At 56.1% G+C, this 17,974-nt stretch overlaps 1 protein-coding gene across 1 annotated transcript; it reads left to right on the top strand.

Moving 5' to 3' along the window:
* Positions 1-6,946: 6,946 nt before the first annotated feature.
* On the top strand, positions 6,947-15,970 carry EPHX2 (epoxide hydrolase 2). Its single transcript, XM_048937398.1, has 19 exons — positions 6,947-7,121; positions 8,814-8,898; positions 9,080-9,239; positions 10,126-10,316; positions 10,528-10,650; positions 10,978-11,052; positions 11,257-11,352; positions 11,492-11,570; positions 11,801-11,835; positions 11,990-12,016; positions 13,175-13,260; positions 13,391-13,502; positions 13,643-13,717; positions 14,241-14,286; positions 14,372-14,474; positions 14,569-14,638; positions 14,722-14,802; positions 15,558-15,616; positions 15,696-15,970. Exons 1-19 carry the CDS (start codon positions 7,021-7,023, stop codon positions 15,778-15,780), a joined length of 1,689 nt encoding a protein of 562 aa, XP_048793355.1. The 5' UTR covers positions 6,947-7,020; the 3' UTR covers positions 15,781-15,970.
* The last annotated feature ends 2,004 nt before the right edge of the window (positions 15,971-17,974 follow it).

Raw genomic sequence — 17,974 nt, 5'->3', positions numbered from 1 at the left:
CCGCTGCGCTGAGATAAAAATTACAGATGTGGCTGAGATATCTAAAAACATGGGACAGAACCAGGCTGCTGGGGAGCTGCTCCTTGAGCTTGATTGCAGAGTGTGACATAAGAGAAAGTTGAGGATTTTTAGGGTTTCTCCCAAGGATAAACGTTGGAGAAGGGAAAAAGGTGCCCAGGCTGATGGGCAGCATTGCAGGGAACAGCTGATGCCTGTCAGGGATGGGGAGTTCTGCAGGGAGCACGAAGCTGGGGATGTGCACGCATGTCTTGAGGTTTGGTTGGGGGCAGGGAAGGTGATAAGGGGACTGCCTGGGGGGCTGCACCCCTAAAAGCACACTGTGTGATATCTGCATCCCCACAGCAGCCCTATCTCCATTGCTGCCACTCCTGCATCCCCATCACTGCCCTTAATGCATCCCCATCCCATCGCTGCCCCTCCTGCATCCCCATCACTGCCCTTAATGCATCCCTGTCCTATTGCTGCTCCTCCTGCATCCCCATCACTGCCCCTCCTGCATCCCCATCACTGCCCCTCCTGCATCCCCATCACTGCCCTTAATGCATCCCTGTCCTATGGCTGCCCCTCCTGCATCCCCATCACTGCCCTTAATTCAGTCCCATCCCATCACTGCCCCTCCTGCGTTCCCATCACTGCACCTCCTGCATCCCCATCGCTACCCTGAATGCATCCCTGTCCTATTGCTGCCCCTCCTGCATCCCCATCACTGCCCCTCCTGAATCTCCATCACCACCCTTAATGCATCCCTATCCCATTGCTGCCCCTCTTGAATCTCCATCACTACCTTTAATGCAGTCCCATCACATTGCTGCCCCTCCTGCATCCCCATCACTGCCCTTAATGCACCCCCATCACTGTCCTTAGTGCATCCCCATCCCTCATCACCCCATGTCCAAACAATTTCCCCGATGGATTTCCCATCTCTTTGTGACACCGAGTGCACTGACCCCTCTGCAGCACTGCCCCGGGGGACATGAAATGCTCACTCGGGCTGTGCCAGGCGCATTTCCCCAGGGCTCCAGCAGCCGCTCAAGGCTGAACCTTGGGATGCCTGCGGGCGATCCCAGCTGAGCCCTCAGCAACCAACGTGCAGTCAGGGCAGCAGCAGGAATAAATAACTTCCAGAGAGCTCGTTGCCTTTTGTGCTCTTCTGCTTTGTTTTAAAGGGAGAGCGAGGGGGATTTTCAGATGGGAACTTCACGTGCAGGTGGGAAACTTTCCCCGCTGCTCCGAGCATTGAGGCAGTGCTCTGCATTTAAAGAGGAGGATTTCCCAGGGAAGAACCGCGTCTCTCCTCCCCACCCAGCCCTGCCCCTTACCTGGAGAGAGGTCTTGTGCTCCGTTCCCTTTGCTGAGCCCACTCACGGGGTGGGGATGCTGTGCCGCGGAGGCTCCGGCGTGCAATGGGCTCCTGTGGAGGATGTTCTGCTGTGCTCAGAGCGGTGACGAAAGGGGAGGAGGGAGGAGGGTGAGCCCAGAGCGCTGCGAGGAGGAGGAGGAGAGGGGAGGAAGGTTTTCTGTGGCCCCCTACTCCCCTTCTTGTCCTCCTGTGTCTGGGTGGGATGTAGGGATGTGCAGCAGGGCAGTGGGGCTGCAGCACGGCGTGGGGCACTGCACTGGGCACTGTGTGGGATCCTGCAATGGGCATTGCATGGGGTATTGCAAGGGACATTGCAAGGGGCATCGTGTGGAGGCACTGCATGGGGCTTTGCAAAGGGCATATTGCATGGGGCATTGCATGGGGTGTTGCAGGGAGACATTGCATGGGGGTAATAGGGTATTGCACGGGGTGCTCCCTGGTGTACTGAGAGGGGCATCGCATGGAGTATTGCATGGGGTGTTATAGGGGAGATTGCATGAAGTTTTCCATAGGCAGTCCAAAGGGCACTGCATGGGGTGTTCCATGCTGTACTGCAGGGGAGTGGAGGCAGCTGCCCCCCATCAGCCCACTCACCCACCTGCCCTGAGCTGGTTTTGAGGCCAAGCTGCTCATGGGCAGCTCTCACAAAATGCTGCCAAGGAGAATGTCACAAAATTGGGAAAGCATCCTGCATCTCCCCCACCCTGCAGGACTAATTTCCCTTCCACCTACAGCCAGACTGAGACGCCCATTGGGTGCAAACAGAGGGATGGGGACAGAGCTTTGACAGGGGGTCTCTCTCCATCTGCAGGGGATGGGAAACCCTGAGCTCATCCTTCTCACCTCCTTCCTGGGCGAAGGCACAGCCCTGACCCAGACCACTCTCCCTCCTTCCTTCCTGCTAGGAAATGTACTGCACAACCTTCCTGCTACTGATGCCCAGCACTGCAATTTCCAGCCCTGGGGGACCTGGAGAACAGTTTGCATCCTTTCCCCTGGGAGGTGAACAAGGAGGCAGAACCAGGCTTGGGGGGCACCAGAATGTGCTTCTCTCCCCATTCTGCAGCCCAATGTTGGACCCCAGCCCACCTGCACGGACTGAAATCGGGGCAGTGGGTGCCACCTCGGGGTGCTGAGCACCCAAAATACCTGAGGAGAGGAGCACTGAAGTGGTGGCATCACCGCTCTGGGTGCTGTCCTTCATTGAGGAAGGAGACAAAGCAGATGTGGCAATAATGCTGACGCCTGGCAGAGAGCAATGCATCTTTATTGTGCTGCCTGCAGCTCCTGGAGATGTGTCACTGCTGCTGCCTGAGGTGTTCCTGTTGCCCAGCCCCAGGGTTGTGCAGTGCACACCTATGGTGTCCCCAGGCTCTGTGATGGTGTGGCCAAGACGTGTCCTCCTTGTGTTTAAACAGACCAGAGTTTTCTGCCTCCAGCTATTTTCCTAATGCCCAACCCTCTGTAGGTTCAGTGCACTCCGGTTGCCAGCTTCAATTTACTGCTGGGCTGCTTGTATTCATCTCCCATAGCTCCAATCCAGCACTTCTCTGCCTGTGTGTGTGCAGCCACTCCAACCCCATCCCCATCCCCATCCCCATCCCCATCCCCATCCCCATCCCCATCCCCATCCCCATCCCCATCCCCATCCCCATCCCCATCCCCATCCCCATCCCCATCCCCATCCCCATCCCCATCCCCATCCCCATCCCCATCCCCATCTCATCCCATCCCATCCCCATCCCATCCCAATCTCCATGCCCATCCTCATGCTCATCCCCATCCAATCCCCATCCCCAACCCCATCACCATCCATGCCCCAGAGAAGACGGCGATCATTTGTAGAAAGGAACAGCATGGATGAAGACGGGCATGACGTTTGGATTTTTGGGGTTGCACACAGTAATCCTCGGGGCTTCCTTCCAGCTTGAGATATTCCATGTTTCTCAGATTTTGGCTGATTTTGGCTGGCTGCAAACGGTTGCATGGGCATAGCATGTTCAGGGAGAAGCAAAGGGGCTCAGAGTTCTGCTGGAGAAGGAAGGAGCCTGCAGCAGGGAGTGCACGCAGTGCCATGGGGCTCTGCAAGATAAATGCATTAAATACTCGGGGTGATGGGCATCATGTGGATGAGGACTTGCACAGCAGGCTGCAGCCCTCAACCCCGCCCAGCACCCAGCTTGCTCTGCAAATGCCCTCTGCAAAAGGACTCCTTGAAAGCAATACAGCATGAGTACAAAGCAGCATCCTACCAGCAAGCGAGGCTGTACGGAGGGCAGAGGCAGAGCTCAGCCCGTATCCTATGGCTGGGCAGCAGCAGCACGGGTGGCCGAGCGCTGCAGGCGGAGGCTCAGCTCATCCTGGAGGCGCTGGGAGGAGGCGTCGAGGACGTGGGCAAGGTGGGAGGTGAGATTCAGCACGTGGGCCACCAGGCGGATGTCCTTGCGCAGCCTGTGGGTTCAGGGCAGGGACATGGGTGGGTATCAATGGCAGGAGATGGCTGAGCCTCCAAATCCTATGGGTTTGGGCAAGGGATACGTGTCTGGATGTTAATGACATGGAGTGTGGTTTAGGGGCATGGTGGTGATGGGTTGGGCTTGATCTCGGAGGTCTTTTCCAATCTTGATGATTTTCTAACCTTCATGATTCTCTCATTCTGTTTGGAAAGGATATGGTGGCAGAGCCTCCAGACCCAACGTGTGGATATCAGTGGCATGGTACATGGTCAGTGGGCATGGTGGGAATGGGTTGGGTTGGACTTGGTGATCTTAGAGATCTTTCCCAACCTTAGTTATTCTACGATTCTATGTGAGTGACAGGGGATGGGGGAGCTACAAATGCTATGGGTTGGAGGCAGGGACACATGCATGGCATGAGATGATTGAGCCAACAAAACCTGAGGGTTCAGGCAAGGGATAAATGTCTAGATATCAGTGGCATGAGACATGGTGGGGATGGACCAACGGCTGGACTTGATGACCTTGGAGGTCTGTTGAACACCCAGTGATTCTACGATTCTGTATCAATGGTGTGGGGTGATGGGGCCTCCATACCCCACCTGAGTCCCACCAACCAACCACATGTGCTCACTGACAGCACTGAGCATCCTTAGGGCCACGCAGAGCAGCACTCTGGCCTGGTTGCCCGTAACGCCCACCTGTGCAATTTGGGGTGATGCTTCCTCTTACCCCCATCACCTGCAGGGAGCATCTCCCCTGCCTCTCCCCTACCAGAGACCTCCAGATTTCAGAACTCCCCAAGAACCATTCCTTTCTCCACGCTCATAAGGACAGATGGCTGTTGGGATTTGGGGTGCTGCTCACTTACTTCTCCCTCTTCTCCACCACCTGCGGGTGATCGCTCTGAGCCATGTGAGCCTCCAGCTCCCTGCGCACGTTGTCCAGGCTCTCCCCAAATTCCTGGTTGGCCCCACGGATTGCAGGCAGTGCCTCATTGATCACATCCTGGTACCGGGGTTGGGGTTCCTCCAGCACCGCCGCCGCCTCCACATCCTGCAGCGTGGCCCTGTTCTGCTGCAGAAGGCTCTGCAGGTGCTCCAGCTCCTCACGGGATGCAAGATGGGATGGCACACGGGGTGGACCGCAAGGGTTTGGGGCATGGAAAGTGATGCCACAGCGCTCAGGGTCCCCAGGAGGGTCCTGCTGGGGGGTGGCACGAGGGAGCAGGGCGCACAGCCCCACCAGCAGGCAGCAGGCCCACGGGACCATGGTGTCCTATGGGGAGAGGTGGGCGTCAGCACCCCGCAGTGGGGCTGGGATGCTCTTGGGGTCCCTTCTGCATCCCACCAGGGACCCTCAGATTTCATTTTGCAAACAGCAAAATCCCTCAGGGACACTTCTTTTCCTATAAGGGATGGCAAACTTTTTGGCTGCTGGGATTTAGGATCTGGGGGATGCTATGTGCCAAAATGCAAAGGGGGGGAAACTGAGGCACAAGGGGGCTGGAGCTGATCCTGCCTCTCCAACTCCCCTCCATGCAGGAGAGAGGGGCCGCGGTGGGGAGCAGCAGACAGCTCGGCTCTTCCAAAACCAACGCTGGAAACCAGTGGAAACCGCTGGCAGCGGGGCTGGAGGGGCGGAGACCAAAGCAAAGCGCCCTGAAGCGTTGGGGAAGGACCGGAGATGCCATTCAGAGACCGCAGCGCCGTGGCACCCGGCCCTGCCATGAACTGGCTGGGTCTCAGCACAGCGTCTGCTGGCACAGAGAGCCGGGCTCCATCCTGGCCAAAGCCAGCAAAACTCTTCTTTTCCTCTCCTTCCTCCCCAAAATGCTTTCGGATTTTTGCTTTGGGGAACTCACTGCCTGTCAGGGGTCCAGGCTTTGCCAGAAGCTGGGTAAGGAGCTTTTATCCGGGTGGGGCACGGGTGGGTGGGGGGCACTGAGCAAAGCAACTGGATGCCCATAGCTGGGAAAAGCACAGCTCACGGGTGCTCAGATCCCACCCAGAACAATTCTTCCCCCCAACCCAAAGAAATTCCCACCCTCCCCAGCCCCCAAGCAGGGAATGGCCCCTGGTCCCCATGCACTTTGTTTGCAACGCTGCAATAACCCCCCTTCCCCAGCATACACTCTACAACCCCCCCCTTTGTTCCAGCATTTCAACCCCACTGTTCATTTTGCAGTTGGGGAAACTGAGGCACCAGGGGTGGCACTGCTCCCTTCCCACCCCCCATAGCCCCCATCCCACTCACTGCAAGGCGAGACGATGGTCCTGCAGTGGGATCTGTGCTCTGGAGGCTGGGCCAGCCCACGCACATGTGCACACGCATGTGCACACACACACTGTGCTCAGCACTGAGCGGGCCAAGCTTTCAGGTCTGGAGTGGGATGTATGGGGTCGTGCAGCCCCCCAGAGGGGGATCCGTGTGTATTACAAAGCTGGGAGGGGTACAGCTGTGAGCAACATGGCCAGACAGTGTGCACACGTGTGCACGCATGTGCTAAGCGTGTGGATGTGCTCAGTGTGCACACATGTGACTGATGGGGCATACGGTGCTTTCTGTGCGTGCTTGTGTGAATGTGTCTGCAAGCTTGTGCATGCAGACCTGCATTTCTGTGTGTGTTTGTATACATGTGCATGCAGATATGCATGTTTGTGTGCGTGTGCACATGCATGCAGGTGTGCAGGTGTGTATGCGTGTATGTGCAGGTGTGTATGCACGTATGGGTGCATACGTGTGTAAACCCGAGGGGTGCAGCAGGAGCCGAAATGGCTGCAGGACCTCCTTGTTAATGCCCCCCAAAATGTAACGTAGGGCAAAAGCCAACAGATTTGGGCACTCGTGAGGACCTGGCAGACCGCTACCCCAAAACCACGGGGTATCAGGGGTCCCACAGCCCCGAGAGGGCGGTGGTGGGGCCGAGGAGCGTTCTCATGTCGGGATGTCCCCCGGAAGGACACACCTATGGGTGAGCGTGCCTGTGCTGAGTGCCGGAGGGAGCGGGCCGGCGGCGCTAGGACCTGCGCGGCGCTGCTGGGAGGGGGCGTGGTCACAGGGCAGGGGGCGCGGCCTAAAGCATCGAGGGGCGTGGTTATGGGAAGGGGGCGAGGCGGAGGGCGCGGCCTTCAGGCGGTTGAGTGGAGGTCACGGGTTCGAGACCGGGCGGTGGCGGCAGTCATGGCGCGGCGGTTTGCGTTGTTCGATTTAGGCGGAGTGCTCTTCGAGCCCGGCCTGCAGCACTTTCTGGGCTCCTGCGAGCGGAGATACGCCTTGCCCAGGTACGGCTCGGCATCGCTCTGTGGGTTGCGGCTCGGAGTCCTAAGAGTCGCCCGCCCGCTTGACAGCGGAGCGCCTGTCAGCCGGAGACACGTGGAGACGAAGCGGCGATGTTGTGTGTGCGGTCGCCGCACGCGCGGAGTGTGCGGGGTCTCAGCGATAAACCCGACGGGACGGGTGGGGGAGGGGGTGGAGTGCAGGATGGGGGTTAACCCCCCCCTAAAATTGGAGATTTCTATAGAGGACGTTGACGTAGAGGTGGAGAAGAGCGCCTGATGGGTGTGGGAGGAGAAATAAATATGTTTTTGTTCATGAAGAGCCCCAAACACCCCAACTTGGAAGGGGGAAGCCATCAGCCCCTCCCTTATGCCTTCAGTGGGGCTGCGCTGTCTGAGACCCGACATAAGTCGTTGCACCCCCTGAAGTGCTCCGTGCCAGCCTTCACACTGCCCGAATTGGGGTGTTTCACCCCATTCTGATCCCGGAGACCTTTGGGAACCCTTTGCCCTATTTGATTTTGGGAACTTCACAACGCCATCAGCTCCTGAGGGTGAGCAGAACAGGTCGGGGCTGGTTGCACCACCTGACGTGTGCGGGGCGGGGGGAGGGCAGTGGGATTTCAGCACAGCGATGCATTTCGGTGCGATTTGCAGAGCTGAAGCAACGAGTTAAGCAATACAAATGCAGCAGAGCAGATGGAGCAATAAATTCCTCCATTATCAGCCGATGAAACATTTCATCCTTCACCTCATTACGAAAAAAAATCGGCGACACCGATCTCGCTGGCACGGGGAAATCGACCCGAAGGAGTTCTGTCCCGGAGCCAGCGCTGTGATTTTATTTTATTGCTGCCTCAGAAGGCCCTTCGTGAGCTCCTGATAGGGACAATTATTTTCCCTGAGCTGCAGCTTTGCACAATTCCTCGCTCTCGGCTGTTTTCTCTTCTCCTTGGCCAATCTGCCCTGCATTGTACTGAGATGCGAAGTAATTGAGCTGCCAGCTGGAATGGATGGGCGGCCTCCCTGCGCCCCTATGATGGGGATGGAGGGGGTTGGTGCTCAGAGCCACCTCCATCTGATGCATCTCTCGCACCCCCCCAGTCTTGGGGTGCCCAATGTTCAGTCCTGGGGTGCCCCCTTCCAGGTTTTGGGGTGCTCTCCCCTTGGTTTTGTGATACTCCCCTTGGTAGTGCGGTGCCCCCCAGGCTTTGGGATGCCCCTTATTGACTTTGGGATGCCCCTTCTTGGTTTCGGGATGCCCTCTTTTGGTTCAGGGGGTCACCTCTTTGGAGGCTTGGGGTACTCCCCCCAGTCTTTGAGGTTCCTCCTTTGGTTTTGGGTTGCCCTCATGGTATTGAGGTACCTAACCTTTGGTTTTGGGGAGCACCCCCAGGCTTTGGGATGCCACCCCCCCCCCCCCCTTGGTATTGGAGTACTGACCCCTTGGTTTTGGGGGACCCCCTTTGCTTTTGAGGTGGCCCTTCAAGATTTGGGATTCCCCCTTCTAGGCTTTGTGGTATCCCCTTCCATTTGATTGTGGGGTATCCCACCATCTGGTTTTGCCGTGCCTACCCCTTGGTTTTGGGGTACCCTCCAGACATAGGGCTACCACCCCCAAGCTTTGGGGTTTTGGTTTTCACCCCCGGGTCCTGGAGTGTCCCCTGACTGCAGCACCCCCCTCTCTTCCTTTTGTAGGAATTTCTTGCGGGATGTCCTGTTTGCAGGTGGTTCTGACAGCCCCCACAACAAGGTGATGCGGGGGCAGATCACCCTGTCCCAGGTGAGTGGTTGAGCACAGAGTGGGGGTGTCCATCAGCTGCCCCTATATGGAATGGAAGGGTCAAGGGTCTGGAGTTGAACCCTTTGGTTTTGTGGGATGCAGCTGGTGAAAGTGAGGTGCGAGGCTACGGGTGCTGCCTCGCCACAGGACTGTCTCTGATGGGATGTGGGATGTTTTCCAGCTCGTCTCAGAGGTGGATGAGGGTTGCAGGCAGCAGGCCTCCACTGCAGGCATCACGTTACCAACCAGCTTTTCCATCGCCCATGTGTTTGAGGACATAGCAGCCAAGAGCACCCTCAATGCCCCACTGCTGCAGGCTGCCAGAACGCTCCGGAGGAATGGTGGGTGCTGGGGAGCTGTGGGGTGTCCCTGCTCATTCAGGATGGAAAAAACCTCTCAGATCCCCAAGTCCAACCCTAACCCAACCCACCGGGCCCGCTGCTCACGTCCCTCAGTGCCACATCCCCACGGTTCTGGAAACACCTCCAGGTTTGGTGACCCCACCACCTCCCTGAGCAGCTGTGCCACTGCAGCACTGCTCTTTATGAGAAGAAATGCTTCCTAATATCCAACCTGAACCTCCCCTGGTGCAAATTTGAGGCCATCATCTTTCAATGCTTGGAGACAGGAAAGGCTGCGCCTTTAGGTGGTTTTGGTGCTCCTGGGTAGTGTTGGGGCGTGCTTGGTTTGTTACCAAGCAGAGCCTTGATGATCTTGGAGGTCATCTTTAACCTCAGTGAATCTATGATTTTATTTAGGGATATGGCTTAGTGGGCATGGTGGGAATGGATCCATGATTGGACTTGATGTTCTTAGAGCTCTTCTCCAAGCTTGATGATTCTATGATTCTGGAAGTAGGCATGGTGGTAGTGGATTGCCAGACAGACTTGATGATCTTGATGGCCTTTTTCAACCTTAACAATTCTATGATTCTATTTAGGGACACAGTTTAGTAGGTGTGTTGGGGATGGGTTGATGGTTGCACTTGATGACAGCTCTTTTTTTAACCTTTGTGACTCTATGATTCTGAGTGGGCATGGTGGTGATGGGTTGACGGTTGGACCTGATGATCTTGGAGATCTTTTCCAACCTTAGTGACTCTACAATACAGTACCCATGATTGCATCCAAACGGCTTTAAAATATCTTTGGGGAAGGAGACCCTTAGCCTCTCTGGGCAGCCTGTGTCGCAGTCATGAAGCTTTCCCTCATCTCTGCCTTTCCCCAGGGTTTAAGACCTGTGTCTTCACCAACAACTGGGTGGATGACAGTGCGGGGCGGCTCTTCACCTCCTCTCTGCTGAATGTGCTGCAGCGGCACTTCGACCTGGTCATTGAATCATGCCGTGTGGGGCTGCACAAGCCAGATCCCCGCATCTACACCTACACCCTGGAGCTGCTGCAGGCACAGCCACAGGAGGTATGGGGTCACCACCGTTCCCTACAGCTTCCAAGATGCTGGTGGTGGTGGTGCCCAGAGAGGCTGTAGGCTCTCCTCCTTGGGGATCTCCAAAGCCCATGCCTGTGGTGCTAGGCACCCTACTATGGGTGGGGAAGTTGGGACCCAGGGGTGCCTGTAGGCCCAAGCACCCTTGGGATCTCTGAATCCCTTTGTCTGGGATCTGCTCCAGGTGATCTTTCTGGATGACATTGGGGAGAACTTGAAGCCAGCCCGAGAGATGGGAATGGCCACCATACTCGTCAGGGACACCGACACCGTCCTGAAGGAGCTGCAGGAGCTGTCAGGCGTGCAGGTATGTAGTGGTGCTGTGGGGACACCTTGACCCCCCCTGGTTCATCAGAGCCTATTGGGTTCTGCTGTATGGGATCTGGGAAGAGGTTGGATCGCTATTCTCTGACTTAGGATCAGCAGTATTAGGGTGGGGGCACAGCTTTGGGTGTCCAGTGCTGATGGGAAGAGGAAGCAGGCACAGTTTCTCCATCCATGAGCAACTTGTGGAGCATCATGCTGTGACCTTGCATCCAGTGCTACAGTGCCTGCATGGCAGTGCTGGGTGACACTGGAAGCTCAGCACTAGCAGATGCAGTACTTCAGCTTGGCAGCTCTCCTTGCCCCGTAGCTTCTCCAGCAAGAAGAACCATTGCCGACTGCCTGTGATCCAGCCACCATGAGCCATGGATATGTGTCCATCCGGGTAAGAGAGACAGCAAATTGTGGTGGGGACAAATGTGCTACTGAGGGCACTGGGACATAGGTGAGGATTTGTCACCTGGCATCACACTGTGCTGGAGGGACTGTGCTGCATGGTGTTCCCCATCCACCCTATGGCTAACTGCCATGCATGTGGCTCAGAAGCACCCAGGGGGCTCTGAGGTTGCTGAGGGTTCTGTCCCCACAGCCCGGTGTGCAGCTGCACTTCGTGGAGATGGGGCATGGCCCTGCTATCTGCCTGTGCCACGGCTTCCCCGAGTCCTGGCTCTCCTGGCGCTACCAGGTAAGGGGATGGGGAAATGGGATGGCTATGTTGGCGTGGTGACACACCAGGCATTGCCACGTGCCTTTTTTTGGAGGTTTCTGTGGTTTTCTGCTTTCCTTTTGGAGGTTTCCATGTTTTTTACTGCTTGCTTTCTCAGATTCCTGCCCTGGCTGATGCTGGCTTCCGTGTCATTGCTTTGGAGATGAAGGGCTACGGCGAGTCCACAGCACCGCCAGGTGAGCAGTACCCATCCTTCCCCATAGGACCAGAATGTACCATGAGCATCCCAGTGTTGTTCCCATCCCTTTGCACTGGATGAGGGGCTCAGGGCATAGTGTCTGCTGTTGTACCCAGCTGGGTGGTGTTGGGCACAGGGCTCTTTCACCCTGGGGAGGCAGAGGGGCTGTCGTGATCCCTTTAGATAAATGGGAATGCTGCAATGATGGGAATTCTGTCTTTTGTGCAGAGATAGAAGAGTATTCCCAAGAGCAGATCTGTAAGGTAAGGAGCTGTGGTGCCAAATACAGATGGGAGAGCTGGAGCTGGAGCCCTGGGTTTTGCTACTGCTTATGGGTGAGACCCATGGGGGGGACTTCAGCCTCTGCTTAACGCTGGGATGTGGAACCCTCTGACCCCAATCTTCTCCATCCTCCAGGACCTTACCGTTTTCCTGGAAAAACTGGTAAGAGCCCCCCACCACCTGCCTCCATATCTCTGCAGCTTGTGCTCTCCCTGTATGCTGTAGTTGTGAACTTCAGGACAGGGATGCTCGTGTCTCCCAAGATCTATAGGGATATCCCTATAGGGTCTGTCAGCTCCTGTTCTGTGTTGCCTCCTCCAGTCTTTAGCTGAGTATAGGGATATGGTACCCACCTCCACGGGAGCATCATCCCATGGCAAACCCTTTGGAATCACAGCAGATCCTGGAGTACTCAACCTGGCAGCCCCCATCCCCTTTTTATAGGGTTTCAGCTCCCATCCCCCTTTTGGGAGAGGGTTAAACCACAGCACAGAGCCTTGCCAGCCTCAGCTTCCCCCCTTGCCATCCTCAGGGAGCTCTTGCTGCTGGAAGGGAGTTTTAATTATATTTCTAAACATCAGCTAATTACAGAGCGTCTGCTTCGTTGTTGCGAGCTGGTGTTTTAATTGGATTTGTTTGTAGGAGCCCGCGGGGGTCAGTGAGGAGAAAGGAAATGTGGGGAGCAGAGCAGTGGGTGTAGGATCTGGCTGCCCTGCAGGGTGCTGCCAGCTCCTCCCAACCCTACATCCCACTGTCACCTGGGGGCTGGTCCCCATAAGTCCCCCTGCAGAACCCCACGCTCTACCCTCTCCTCCATCCTCATCCCACTGGTAGCGAAAGGCCCCACAAAAGAAAGAGAAAACTGCTGTTCTCTGATCTTTTTTTTAATGCTTTTTGGGGAAGGCAAAGCTCTCCATGCTCAGTGCTTAGGGTGCCAGTCTCTGCTTTAAGTGGGGGGTGGTCATTGGGCTCAATGGGATGCTTACCTTGTGGTTGCACTCACTAGAGTGCTCTCATTAGGGATATACTCAGTGGGATGCTCACCTTGGGTTTGTGTTCATCGGAATGCTCTCCTTTGGGATGTAGTCACTGGGATGCTGGCCATGGGGATGAGCTCAATGGGATGCTGTCCTTGGGGACACGCTCACTGGGATGCTCACCATGAGGATGAGCTCAATGGAACGTTCTCTTGGGAATGCACTCAATGGGATGCCCTCCTTGGGGATATGCTCAGCAGGATGCTCTTTTTGGTGTTGAATGCAGTGGAATGCTCTCCATGGGGACACACTTATGGTCCCCCTTCCTGTCCCTGTCCTGCAGGGCATCCCACAAGCCGTGTTCATCGGTCACGACTGGGGTGGTGCAGTGGTCTGGAACATGGCCCTCTTCTACCCCGAGAGAGTGAGGTGGGTTCATACCTCACTGCCCTTTTGGGGTCAGCAACCATCTCTGCAGGGAGTGCCCCATTGCCTTTCATCCTGCAGGGGGTGCCTGGCTTTGCTCCCTATGGTGACTATGCTCCCCGCATTGTCCTAGGGCCGTGGCCTCACTGAACACCCCATACCGACCAGCAGACCCCACAGAGGACATCGTGGAGAAGATGAAAAGCTTCCCTATGTTTGATTACCAGTTCTACTTCCAGGAGCCGGTGAGTCAGAAATGAGGGACCTGCCCATGTTGGGGTCCCTAATGTGCACAGTCTTTGCCTACCCCATGGCTGGACTCCCAGTGCCATCCCAGTGCCATGGGGCACCCAATATCACCCCACTGCCCCATCTTACACTGCAGGGCGTCGCAGAGGCTGAGCTGGAGAAAGACATCGGCCGTACCCTGAAAGCCCTTATCCGTTCCATCCGCCCAGAGGTAGGAGAGGAGCTGGGAGGGAAAAGGATAAACCTGGGGGGAGGTGAGCAGAAGAATTTGGGGATGGCTTTATACTGCCTACAGTGCTCTTCAGGCACGCTCCACCTGCGTCTGCTGCCCTTTCTGCCTGCAGCACAGCCTGCATTGAGCTGCCATCACTAGGGACCAGAGTGAACGCATCTCTGTGAGCAGTGTGGGGCTCACAGCCCTGTAGAGTGATGAGACACTGCAAAGCTGTGCTTTGAGGAAGGGGGTGCTTTGAGAAAGGGGGTGCTTTGAGGAAGGGGGTGCTTTGAGGAAGGGGGTGCTTTGAGAAAGGAGGTGCATTGAGGAAGGGGGTGCATTGAGGAAGGGGGTGCATTGAGGAAGTGAATGCACTGAGGGAAGGGGAACATTGAGGGAAGGTATGGTTTCTGCATCCTTTGGGGTGCAGCAATGCTTGGTGCTGACTCATGGCAAGGAGGGGCTCACAGCCCCACGTTGGCCATGGATGACCCCCCCTAGCATTGTGCCATCTTTTCAGGACCGCCTGCGCTCGGTACCTGGCATACGTGGTGTCCAGGAGCGAGGTATGGGGCTTCTTGGGGGCACAGCTCTGCAGTAGGACTGAGCTGGGGGTTGGCCATGCTCCCATTGCCCTGCTCTGTGCTGTAGGGGGGCTGCTGGTCGGCTTCCCAGAGGACATTCCTGAGAGCCTCATCCTGCATGGTGCTGTGCTGCAGTACTACATCGAGCGCTTCCAGAGGTCTGGCTTCAGGTAGGAGCAGTGCTGTGCCTCTGTAGGGCCGTGTCATGGGCTGGACAATGGAATCAGTGGAGCTGTGCTCCAATTCCCCATTCCCTTTCCTCAGGGGTCCACTGAATTGGTACTGGAACATGAGACCCAACTGGCAGTGGGCACTCTCAGCCAAGGACAGGAAGGTGGGCACGGGGATCTCCCTCATAGAAGCAGTGTGTGGGGCCACCACAACTCAGATAAGTGTCACCCTATGTGTCCCCTGCAGATCCTCATGCCAGCACTGATGGTGACAGCGGGGAAGGATGTGGTGTTGTTCCCCAGCATGAGCAAGGGCATGGAGGAGTGGGTATGTGTGGCCCCATCCCAAAGCCATTGGGGTGGAGATGCTTCCGTGGGAGCTCCAATGGGAATGGAGCTCTGGGGGTGGGAATTATGCTGGGATATGGGCTGGGGTGTGGGATGTGGGGAGTTAAGGAGGGTTGCAGGGGGTTGCGGAGGGGGTAAGAGGAAGAATAAAGGGTGGGTAAAGAAGGGGAGGAATAATTGGGGAATAAGGAAGGAATAAGAAGGGGGTAATGAGGAACCGAGGGGAATAAGGGAAGAATAAATAAGGAATAGGGGGAGGATAAGGGAGGAATAAGGAAGGAATAAGGGGGGAATAAGGGAAGAGTAAAGGGGGAATAAGGGAAGAATAAAGGGGGAGTAATAAGGGAGGAATGGGGAGGACTAAAACAGGAATAAGAAAGGGATAAGAGGGAAATTAGAATGTGAATCAGGAGGGAATAAGGGGGAAGGATAAGGAGGGGAATAAGGGAGGATGAGGGGAATATGGAAAGAACAAAGGGGGATGAGGAGAATACAGGGATATAAAGGGAGAAATAAGAAACAGGTTAGGGAAGGAAAAGGGGGAAATAAGGAGGGGATAAGGGAATGTGGGAAGAATAAGGGGGATAAGAGGGGATGGGGGGATAAGGGTGGGATAAGGAGGGCATCAGGTGGGCATCAGGTGGGGCCTAGAGGGGAAGGGGTGGTATTTCCTTCCTCAGCAGAGGCAGGAGGGGGTCTGCTCCTGGCCCAGCCCCCTCCTGCTTCCCCCCAAAGATCCCACAGCTGCGCCGGGGGCACCTGGAGGCGTGTGGCCATTGGACACAGATGGAGAGGTGAGGGCTGGAAAGGGGGACCCAGGGCTGGACCCCCACTCTATGCCAACTCCAACCCTACTCTCTGCATCCCCCCCAGGCCTGCGGCCCTGAACAAAATCCTGGTGGAGTGGTTGGAGGGCCTCCCTCCAGATGGAGCCATGCTGAGGGTATCTCGGCTGTGAGCATCCCTGCAGCTCCATCCCAGGGCTCCCCTTGCCCTGGGGTGATGCTGGAAGGGAGGATTTGGTAAGGAAGTCTGGATGCACTGACGCTGCTGCTGCTGCTTCAGGAATTGCCTTCTGCCTTTGTAACACAGAGAAATAAAGCACCCATGGGGCTCAGCCCCCCACTGCTTCTCCCATGGGGTCTTCAGGACGTGGGTTGGTGCTGCATCCCTGCAGTGGCAGAGCTCATCCCATTCCTGTTTGCTGAGCTCCAGGCCCTTGCTGCGGCCTCACAAAGCTTGGAGCAGACAGCCAGGATGGTGGAAGGGCTGGGCAAACATGCCTGGTATTTCCCTTCCTTTCCTCCATGCTCCCCCCCCCTCCCCCCCACCAACTCTTCCCCAGCCCTCAGTTATTTTCAGTCTGGGATTTGTGGTTTGTCTGGCTGCAGGAAGGGTTGCAACACTGTCTGCTTTTGTCATTTGTTTTTGTTGGAGGTGGGCAGGAGTAGGAGGACCCCATTGCACCCCCAGCAACTCGCAGAGCCCCATCCTGTTGTATGCAGGGCTGCAAAGCGTGGTATCCCCAGTCCCTGCAGCACCCCCAGGGATGGCTTTCACAGGGAGATCCCAAACCCCTTTCCCTCGCTGCATGCCCTATAAACCATCTACAATGCCACAGCAGGGTGGTGCTCCAGCAGGACATTGCTCCAGCAGCCCCTGGCCTTAATCCCCACCTCAGGGTCCCTCTCCTGCAGCCCCTGTTGGCTTCTTCAGCCCCACAGGTGCAAGTGTATCCTGTGCATGTGCATCCTCAGTTCCTTGGCTACACACACACATAACCCCTAGGGTGCATGCATCCTTGTTCACCTGGGTGCACACATCCTTAGCCCCTTGGGTGCATGCATCCTGGTTCCTTTGAGTGCATGCATCCTTGTTCCCGTGGGTGCATGAATCTCAGGATTATTATCAAGAAGAAAAATCGTTACCTGGCCCTAAAGCGAGTGGGGAGTCAGCAGTTTGGCTTTGGCAAAGCATAAATCAGTGTTGATGTATTTCTGGGCTGTTGGCAGTGTTTAGGTGCTGGCTGGCACACACAACAGCAGCACTGGGTTAATGAGTGTTTGCTGCAAAGTGCAAAGGTCTCTCTGGGCCCTACACGTTTTGCTCAGCTCAGATCTCAGCACCAACGTGCTGCTTTGCACACTGGATTGTGGGGCAGCTCCCTCTGCTTTTAATGGGGTCTGTCCCCAACCCTTCAAGGCTGCAGGGCCGTACAGTGAGGACATGGTGGGCTCCCCCCCCCCGCGGGCCCTACTGGGCTATGGGAATGGAAGCAATTAACAGAGCAAAGGGAAAAAAGCCCTTGGAGATTGAGAAGCAAAAGTAAAGGATAAAAGCTGCCTGTAATTAAATTCTGTCTTTTATTTTTTAATGGAGAAGAAAGGAAAGGAACCGTTTTCTGGCTGGAAGGAGCAGTGCTCAGATCATTCTTGACTCTCAGATACTCAGAGAGCTGCAGCAAAGCACTGCTGCCCCATATGTCCCCATTTGTTATAGGGGCATTGGTGGCTCTCCTGGTCCCCTCACCTTTACCCAGCCCCGGGGAGGCAGCAATATGGGCAGACTCTGCAGGCACGGGGCAGAGCCTGGGCTGGGATCCCTGCAGTTTGGAAGGGCATTGCAACTGGGGAATGCATTGCAATTGGGGAATGCGTTGCAATGGAGAACACATTGCAGTTGGGGAATGCATTGTGACGTGACAGCGAGGAGAATGGCTGCAAAGGTGTGATATTCCTACAGGTTTCACAAACATAATGTTTTTAGAGGGAGGCCCAGAGCAGGACCCTGGTTCTGTCACAACCAGAGGACTGCAGCAACCTCAGCTCAGCCCTGCCTGGCACCGAATAACTGTGCTCAAGCAATGGTGTTCTCCCCTGGGTGCAGCCAAGAGCCTGCAGGCACCCAGCTGGCGAGTGGAGATGGAGGAGGGGGGAGGCTGCTGCACCTCTGCTGTTAATTAGTAATTTCTGGGCTATGTTTGGAGCTCTGCTGACCTTTGAGCACCCGCAGCTGTGAGCAGGGCGGGCGAGGAGGTGGTTGACCCCAATCAGCCCCATAGCTGGCTAATTACTCATTAAATCGCTGTGGTGCAGTTAGGGAAACCTCAGCAGGGGTTCGAAGTGGCCAGTGGGCCAAGGAAATTTGGAGGT

Source organism: Lagopus muta, chromosome 2, assembly GCF_023343835.1.
Source record: "Lagopus muta isolate bLagMut1 chromosome 2, bLagMut1 primary, whole genome shotgun sequence".
In the NCBI taxonomy this organism is placed as follows: Eukaryota; Metazoa; Chordata; class Aves; order Galliformes; family Phasianidae; genus Lagopus; species Lagopus muta.
The sequence above is the reverse complement of the archived record's forward strand: the minus strand, read 5'-3'. Positions and strand labels throughout refer to the sequence as shown.

Bases quoted from the DNA above. Each gene is read 5' to 3' on its own strand.
- EPHX2 (XM_048937398.1), top strand. From the start codon at position 7,021: ATGGCGCGGCGGTTTGCGTTGTTCGATTTAGGCGGAGTGCTCTTCGAG. The intron at 11,836-11,989 runs GTAAGGAGCTGT...TCCATCCTCCAG, and splicing joins CCCAAGAGCAGATCTGTAAG to GACCTTACCGTTTTCCTGGA. The intron at 15,617-15,695 runs GTGAGGGCTGGA...CATCCCCCCCAG, and splicing joins CATTGGACACAGATGGAGAG to GCCTGCGGCCCTGAACAAAA.